Source organism: Echeneis naucrates, chromosome 16, assembly GCF_900963305.1.
Source record: "Echeneis naucrates chromosome 16, fEcheNa1.1, whole genome shotgun sequence".
Classification (NCBI taxonomy): Eukaryota; Metazoa; Chordata; class Actinopteri; order Carangiformes; family Echeneidae; genus Echeneis; species Echeneis naucrates.
The window spans coordinates 20611752-20619513 of NC_042526.1; the positions used below are offsets into that span (position 1 = coordinate 20611752).

A 7762-nucleotide genomic window follows, 5' to 3' on the forward strand; every position below is an offset into this window, starting at 1 on the left:
AAGCAGAATTTTGAGTTTATGTGGAGCTGGTCAGGTTCAGTTGGTCAGTTCCCTAACCCTTTTTATGGTGCATTTCCTATGTAGACATGATGGGTTCTAAAGAAAACAGTAACCTGACAAAGAGCTGACGCTTTCGACCAGACGAACTGACTAAAACTTAAGGTCTTTAGGTGAATGTGACAGTTCCAAGACAACAATCGTGATGCTACAAAAAGAAGCCAACCAAGGGCAGCAACAACTGATGACCCATTCATCCACAGGAACTGAGCTTTAACAGCATAACATCTCAGGAAAAACAATTAGGCTGAAAAACTCCAGTTTATTACTAATTTCATATCTTTACAAATGAACAGAGAAAAACAAGAAGTCAAATATCACTCTCCCCTCTGTCTCCCTGCCTCCTTTGGACCAAGACAACAGGTGAGGGACAAGTGAGGGACAGGGCAGCTCAGCTGTCAGCACTTGGGGACTGCTCAGAGTGAACTCCTCCCAAGTTGTGTAGCTTTGCAGCCAGTGCCGAATCCAGAGGTTTGTGCAGGCAGCTGGAAAAATTATGATGGTGGTGGTGGTGATAAAGATGGTGATCCTCTTCCTGTCGGAATGTAGCAGGAGGCTAACAGATCAAATGTGCCACCCAAGAGAACAGTGACATAACGTGAAAATAAAAATTCAGAGAGAAACTCAGCTCTGACCCCAAACCTCGACCATCACATGAAGTCTGGGATTTGACTGAAGTACGTTGACCAAACTGGTTAACTGGTGAGTTACAATGACAAACAGGAATAATGGACAAAAGCACTTACAGAAGGACAAAGTGAGAATAAAACCAGTTGACTCTTTACAGTCCTGTTCTGAGACAGGAAGTAGGACAGGACTTCTTAAAGACACTGTCAGTGTGATGGGTTAACAGTTTGATTCTCATGATGATGGAAGTACAGAGCACTGAACACCAAATAGACTGAGCAGGCAGTCCACACATCTGTCTCTGAGTTTAACTGTGTGAGGGTGTGTGTGCTGTCAGTCTGTGACATTATTTCATGTTGCTCAGCCGAACTGCTTTTTCTAACTCAAACTGGCGGTGATCAACTCGCTCCAAGAAGTTCTTTCTTTCCACATACCTGGAAACATACAAACACACATGGGGGAGCATTAGACCTACTTTTATCATCACAAGTACAAACAGTACAACCAAGAATATACACAACACTTATTAGCATGCGCGTGCACACACCCACCCAAAAGCACATACATGAAAAACAGCTCTCTGCTCTAAATTTGAATACATTTGTGTCTTTCTTTTGGGTGAGGAGGAGGAGGGGGGGGTCTTCCCATTTCAGAGGATGCATCAAATTAATTTTGTTTGGACGGCCAGTCCATCAGACAGACAGTCAGACTCTTACCCTTCTCTGCCTCTGTTGTGGATGGCCAGCTCCTCGGTGATTCCCTCCTCTGATTTAAAAGCATCCCAGTCCATCTTTGACTTTTCCAATGTGCTCATTTTCTGCTTCTTCCCCCCAAGACGACTCAGGACACTGGACATGCCTGCAGGACGCTTCACGCTGCAGCTGAAAAAGACATGGAGTTAACTAAAAACCAGAGGTCTCATCAGAATGGAGATATGAGAGTAAGCTTGAAGCTCGCAGACAGCATTATAATGCCCCATTCCCTACTGAAATGTAGACCTGCAGCTGATGATTGTTTCTGCACATCATACTACATAATCTTAGTGCATAAGCTTTTCTTAATATGATTGAAATAAAAGGGCACTATATGTTTTATGTTTTACCCTTTGATTTTGAAAATCATATTCATTTTGATTTATTGCTAACATTTTGGGTGCATATTTTTTTTCTTTGTTTTTATTTGTTTCAATAAATAACATTTCATTAATGCAGGGATAAAAAAAATGTTTCCTCATATCTGGAATGTAATTCTATACATCTTATAGTTGTGTAGTAACATGCCTTGATGACTTAATGTGTTTGCTCTGACCTGTTGTGCTCCTGAAGAAAGAGTTAAGTGCAGATGTTTATGTCTGATGACAAAGACAGACACCTTCTTCCATAAATAAGCGATTAACATGACGACATTGTCTTGTATACCGTTAGGGCTATGTTGATGTAAGGAGAAAACGTGTCCTGTGTCCTGATGTTTGATGTTATCTTGGGCATAAAACCTGTTGTTCCTCTCTGTTCAGGAAGCTATTCTCCCAGCTTTGTTTGCCAACTTTGTTAGGGTTAGGGTTCCCTCAAAGAGATGCTTACTTCAGGAGAATGTGTGTGACAGTGGTGATTGTATTTCACCATCAGAAGTAAATTTACTTAAGTAATGTGCTTATATAATAGTTTGAGGATCTGTACTTTGCTTGAGTGATTTAGTTTTTGGAAACTTTGTACTTTTACTCCACTACAATTGAAAGGAAAATATTTTACTTTGGCTCCACTACATTTCTATGAGGCACTCATTACATTTGCGTTAAAGAATTCCACAAACTCCATTCATGCACATCTCTCGTGTTCAACTGGTGTTGCCGTAGCTGTACCTCGCCCATCCGCAACACAGTTTGCACGGTGAGCTTCCAGGTAACATTCAAGTGGAAGAGTAAAGGAGATCCACTGCTGTTGTGCACACCAAATCATTGCTTTGGCAGGCAATGCTCAGTTTACAAGGGTTTTCTCACCTTTATTGTAACCTTTTATTATTTGTAACTTATTTAATTAGCATTTAAATTTTTAACAGGAGAGGGAATTTCTTTTAATAAAAAGAACAATTACAGTCTTGGTTCTTTTGTCAGTTTAGTTTGTTTCTATAGGATTTGCTCTTATGCAGTAATTTTCAATATTCTAGTGGTGACTATAACAGCTTGGTATGTGGGAGACCAGCGTTCGATTCCCAGCCAAGGTACACATTAGTTTGGGGTTGCTGCGGCAACCTCAAACAGGGAATAGCCGAAAGTAAGTTGTACTGTACTGAATGTACTGTTTCTGGATACATTTTGTTGTGATCAAAAGTGCTTTGAATACTTAAGTGTTACTTAAGAATACTTTTATTCAACTTAACATTTGACCAGGAGGATCTGTACTTTGACTTAAGTACTGGAGCTGTGTATTTTGTCCACCACTGGGTGTGAGGAGGGGAGTCTTATGGATGCAGGGCAGATGGGGAATGGTGGTCGTACCTGGGACCAGGAGGAGGTGGTGAGCTGGTCTCTTGGTCTTGGTTCTTGTCCTGTTTGGTGTTGTGGCGCTTCAGAAAAATCTTTGCCTCCCTCGAGTCAGTTGATACCTCCTTACTCACCCTAATGGAGGGACACAGGAGACGCTGGACATCACAATGATGGTTAACAGCTTTTTCAATGCACAAGGGGAGAGTGAATTCACACTGACATGAGATTATGTTGTTGCTGCAGCCTTTGATATGCTATGGCTCCTTTGTGGTCCTATATATATTCCAGGATCGGCTACAATAGCAATAAACTAACCTGTCATCAAAAGCACAGAATCAAAGCACAGCATAGCTAACAGCGCCCCACATAATGAATCAGATGAATTATACATAAGCTCATATCCAGTCGGAAGAAAGCAGCTCACATATAAACAGTTAAAGACATGTGGCTGCCTGTAATAAATAGCATGTTTTTAATACCGATAATTAAAATGTTTTCATCTGTAATATCCTGAATGGTTGACTGCCAGCACCTTTGATAATGACTAGAGTTGGATGATACAAGGTCAGACTGGCTGCTGCTCAGTGTGAGATCAATAGTCAATGACTGATCCTGGCTGTCACTCTAAGTGAGATTTTAGATCTGGTCCAGGTTTTCACTCATGGACATCGGAAAATATTTGATACATTATGCAACTCAGGACAGATGGTTGTTAAATTTTTAGGGCCTGAATGTTTGTGAATAGAGCTGAGGGAGGGGGGGTAGGTCGGAAGAGGTTTGACCTGGTGGTGGTGCTGCAGCAGCACCACCTGCTGGTCAATGAAATAATGATGTTTGTTCTGGGACAGCACAGACGACAAAACAAAAGCTCCAAAAAGGAGATTAACCTTTGGGCTGTGACCCCAGTTAAAATTTCCCTGTTTGGAAAACTGTTAGTGAGCAGAGAGCTGCTGAGCAGCTCAGTGTTGCTGTTTTATTTTTAAATATATTTCTGTAAAATCAGAGACTTGCTTAATTGTGTGTTTTACAGTGCTGTCAGACTTTGTAACCGACTGTTTGTGTCACTGTCATCACATCAGTTCATCAGTCACAGCTTATGTTTTACCATATGCAGCAGAAATTATCAGCAAGCTGTTAATCTCCAGCTAGCAGGAGCATGTAGACTATTAAGACACTGACAATGGGCAGAATAACTAACAGGAGGCTAAGGCTAGGGGCCTGAACTAAGAAGCAGGATTTGTAGTTAATGAGCTTAACAAGTAAAATTCTGGGTTTTCAGAACTTCTTGTTTCAAGAAACTTTGAAGTCATTCTTGTGAGGCTATCTGTGATTCTCCCCATGCAGTTATTTCAATGATGGAAGTTCACCACCATTCACTTATTTTAACGGCCTTAAGGTCATAGGTGATAAAATTGCCTATGGTTGAATCTTAGTATTTTGGATAATGCTTCATTATTATTCATATCCAAGTTCAATCCCTGGTCTGGTGTTGGGGATGTTTGGGAGCTTTCTGGTCCAGCAGCCTCTCCTGTATCTGACTGGTCTTCTCTGCCTGGCCTAATTATTTGTGTGTTGATGAATCATGTGTGCTATTCCTGTGTGTTGTGTGATATCCAAACCTGACTTCTTCTCCAGCAAAGTCAAAGACTTTGGTGATAATGACTGTGGCAGATTCTTCTGCTTTACCCTCTTTAGTCTCTGAGCTTGCGTGAGAGCAACTAATCCCAGAGGAGCCAGCCTGAGGAACAAAATAACAGTCGATTAATGATGTGTAAATATAGACAACCTTCCACAAATGTTTGACATGTTTACCTTTTGTGTGGCACTTGACTGGGAGGTACGTGTAGGATCTTTGGGTCTGGATCCAACATCAGACAAAAAATTTGCCCAGAGATCATCAGATTTCTTCTTCTGTTTGGCCTCATCGTCCTGCCCTACCTCAGTGAGCTTCACAAGCTCCTCTGGAGGTGACCAAGGCTCTGCTGCTCCATCTCCATCCCTCACCTCCGTCTCTATTTTCAGGACTCCATTCTTCCTCTTTCTGTGGACACCAGTGAATCAAAGTCATCATAATTAGAATTGCCTGTTTTTATTTAAATAACGTTCTAAAGACACAAAAAAAAATAACTAAAAATAAAAAATAAATAGCCCCGATTTCAGAAATAATAATTATGTTTGCTAGTTATGTATCAAACAATAATTTTCTTTTACCACTGTAGAATCTAATCTGTGGGTGTCCCAGTGGCCCAACACCACCAATGGTGTTTCTCTTTAAGAAATGAGCATAATCAGTGAATATAATTTATTCTTACTCTAGTATTTCAGTATCAAGCATTGACTGTTCTACTGAATCCATGGTTTGGGCTTGACACTGTTTGAAGACACAAGTGATCAGAGGTTGATTTTAATAGAGATTTTTTAAATTGCATTTTCATTGTGCTCATATAAATGTTGTTTCGAGCCAGCGCACTTGATATGGACAGATTTATAAGAGACCTAATTTTCTACATTTTGGATGGCATTATTAAGTGGGAACTTTGCAAGTGAAAAAGGTAGCACAGCACCAATGATGGCAAAGTTCATTTGTTGTGCATATAATGGTAGAAAGTGTGTTTGATTCCACCACTATATTTTTATACCAAAGTCACCACTGCTCTCACCTAATACTGATCTCCTTTTTCTTCCTCTTCTTCTTGTTGACATCATCAAGTTGTGGCACATCGTCATCCTCGCAGAGAGGGTCTTCCTTTTCACACTGATTAATGTCATCCTCACTCATGTTACTGTCTAAGGAGGAAGAACAGGAAGCAATGGGAAAAAGCCCCTGATGCTTTTGATAATGTAGGGACATTCATTTCCCCACCACAGCAGTTTAATGTCTAATGACGTCGACTATATGGAAATGCCATGAAATAGGCTTCAGATGGAGGTGATGTTTCAGTTCTTTACCGGTCAATAGAATATTTGGCATCTGAGCCTTGGTTAGTCTGGACAGTTGAATTGTCTCTCACTTACAATGGACTGCAGTACTCCTGTCAACAACCGTCATGTATGTCGGTGTGTGTTGATTTGTGTTATACTTTAGAAGCACTGGCTGAGAATCGGCTGGTGGCTTTCATCGCGCCCTACCTATGATGATCACCTTGCCTTCACTTTCAAAGATGAAATCACGTGTGTTTATCTGGCAGGTTAACCTGACCCAGGAGGACGGTTAGAGAACAGGAAGAAACTGAGTCTTTTAAACTCGGTGTGAAATCAGTTAACTAGTCACAGAAATGATAAATATGTTACACGATTCTGTTTAGTGAATTGGATTCAGCAGAAGACTATTTAACAGCCCTGGAGTCTGGGACTGTGAACAATTTGCGTCCAGGTGACCATGCCCTGCCGTACGTGGATTACTATGGTCTGTACATGTGGCTAAGCTAATACTCATTAACGTTAGACTATACGTCGTCCTTTTCAGTCGTCGTCCAGGCTGATCTTTTCCTCACCTGACGGTACGTAGTCCGCGTCCTCATTCGACGAGTAGCCATCAGAGTCGTAGTCAGAGTAGTTCATTAGGCTTTCAGTTTGCGGGGGTAAGTTCAACTGGCAGTGAACGCCTCCTCCTTTCCACTATTTTCTTCTGCTGACGGTAGAATCAAGAGACAAATGTGTCTGTGTTTCACCACGCTTGGACCTCTTTGACAAACCAAGGGGACAATGCGACTTCCTGTAGCGACGGCGAGGTCGACAGCTCAATATCAATCCGCCACTCTATCCTTCAGTATACGCCTGCGCGATGATGCGCTGCCATATTTGTTTTTCTCTTTTTTTTTTTAACTTTATTTAAAAAATACTAACAGTCAGAATCGACTAGCATGAAAAAGACTATCTATGCACGTCTTCACTGTGATTGAGAATCAGCTAAGATAAATAAGCACTAACACAGATGTACCTATATAAATATATTTAATAAATTGAGAATGAAAATAGAAAGGAAAAAAAAAACATACATGTGCATTCATTAGAATCATTTGTTAAACTCACAATCCAAAAAAGGTTCAAGTTCAATTTTCAAGGAAACTTATCAACTATATTTTTGTAATCTTTTTTTTTTTTTTTTGTTTATCAAGGAAATACATTTCATAATTTGGTTGGTTTCCAGAGAGAAATCGGAAATAAAGGATGAGAACCCTTTTTGTTAATTAATTAATGTTAATTAATGAAATAAAAAATAGCCAAAGAAAACTATTTTTTACTGTTAACATATTTTTAAGAGTAAAAACGTCAGTGTCATTCAGAAGAAGATAAATTAAACATTTTGGTTCACACAGTAAGAAAAGATGAATGACTCTTTCATGAATTTGAAAAAAAGAGCAAAAGCTACAGTATCAGCTGTCGTATACCTTGTTAAATACAGAACTACAACATTTATTAGGTAAAGGCTAAAGCTTTTTCAAGTCTATGTCACCCAATTGTGAAAAACTTTTCCTTTTGGAATGGTTTTATTTTTATTTTGTAAAACTTGACATATTTATTATTACAGTTATTCAGTTGGCATGGAAAAGCTTTGCTTTGTCATAAAACCATATGCATCACATATAGACAAAA

General features: G+C 39.9%; 1 protein-coding gene across 1 annotated transcript; it reads right to left on the reverse strand.

The window, feature by feature from the left end:
* Positions 1-299: 299 nt before the first annotated feature.
* Positions 300-6917, reverse strand: cfdp1 (craniofacial development protein 1). Its single transcript, XM_029523311.1, has 7 exons — positions 6661-6917; positions 5827-5953; positions 4979-5207; positions 4786-4904; positions 3179-3298; positions 1401-1565; positions 300-1118 (listed from the first exon to the last, which is right to left on the reverse strand). Exons 1-7 carry the CDS (start codon positions 6725-6727, stop codon positions 1031-1033), a joined length of 915 nt encoding a protein of 304 aa, XP_029379171.1. The 5' UTR covers positions 6728-6917; the 3' UTR covers positions 300-1030.
* Positions 6918-7762: the final 845 nt, after the last annotated feature.

Bases quoted from the DNA above. Each gene is read 5' to 3' on its own strand.
- cfdp1 (XM_029523311.1), bottom strand. From the start codon at position 6,727: ATGAACTACTCTGACTACGACTCTGATGGCTACTCGTCGAATGAGGAC. The intron at 4,905-4,978 runs GTAAACATGTCA...TTTGTTCCTCAG, and splicing joins AGTCAAGTGCCACACAAAAG to GCTGGCTCCTCTGGGATTAG. The intron at 1,119-1,400 runs GTAAGAGTCTGA...GTATGTTTCCAG, and splicing joins CACAACAGAGGCAGAGAAGG to GTATGTGGAAAGAAAGAACT.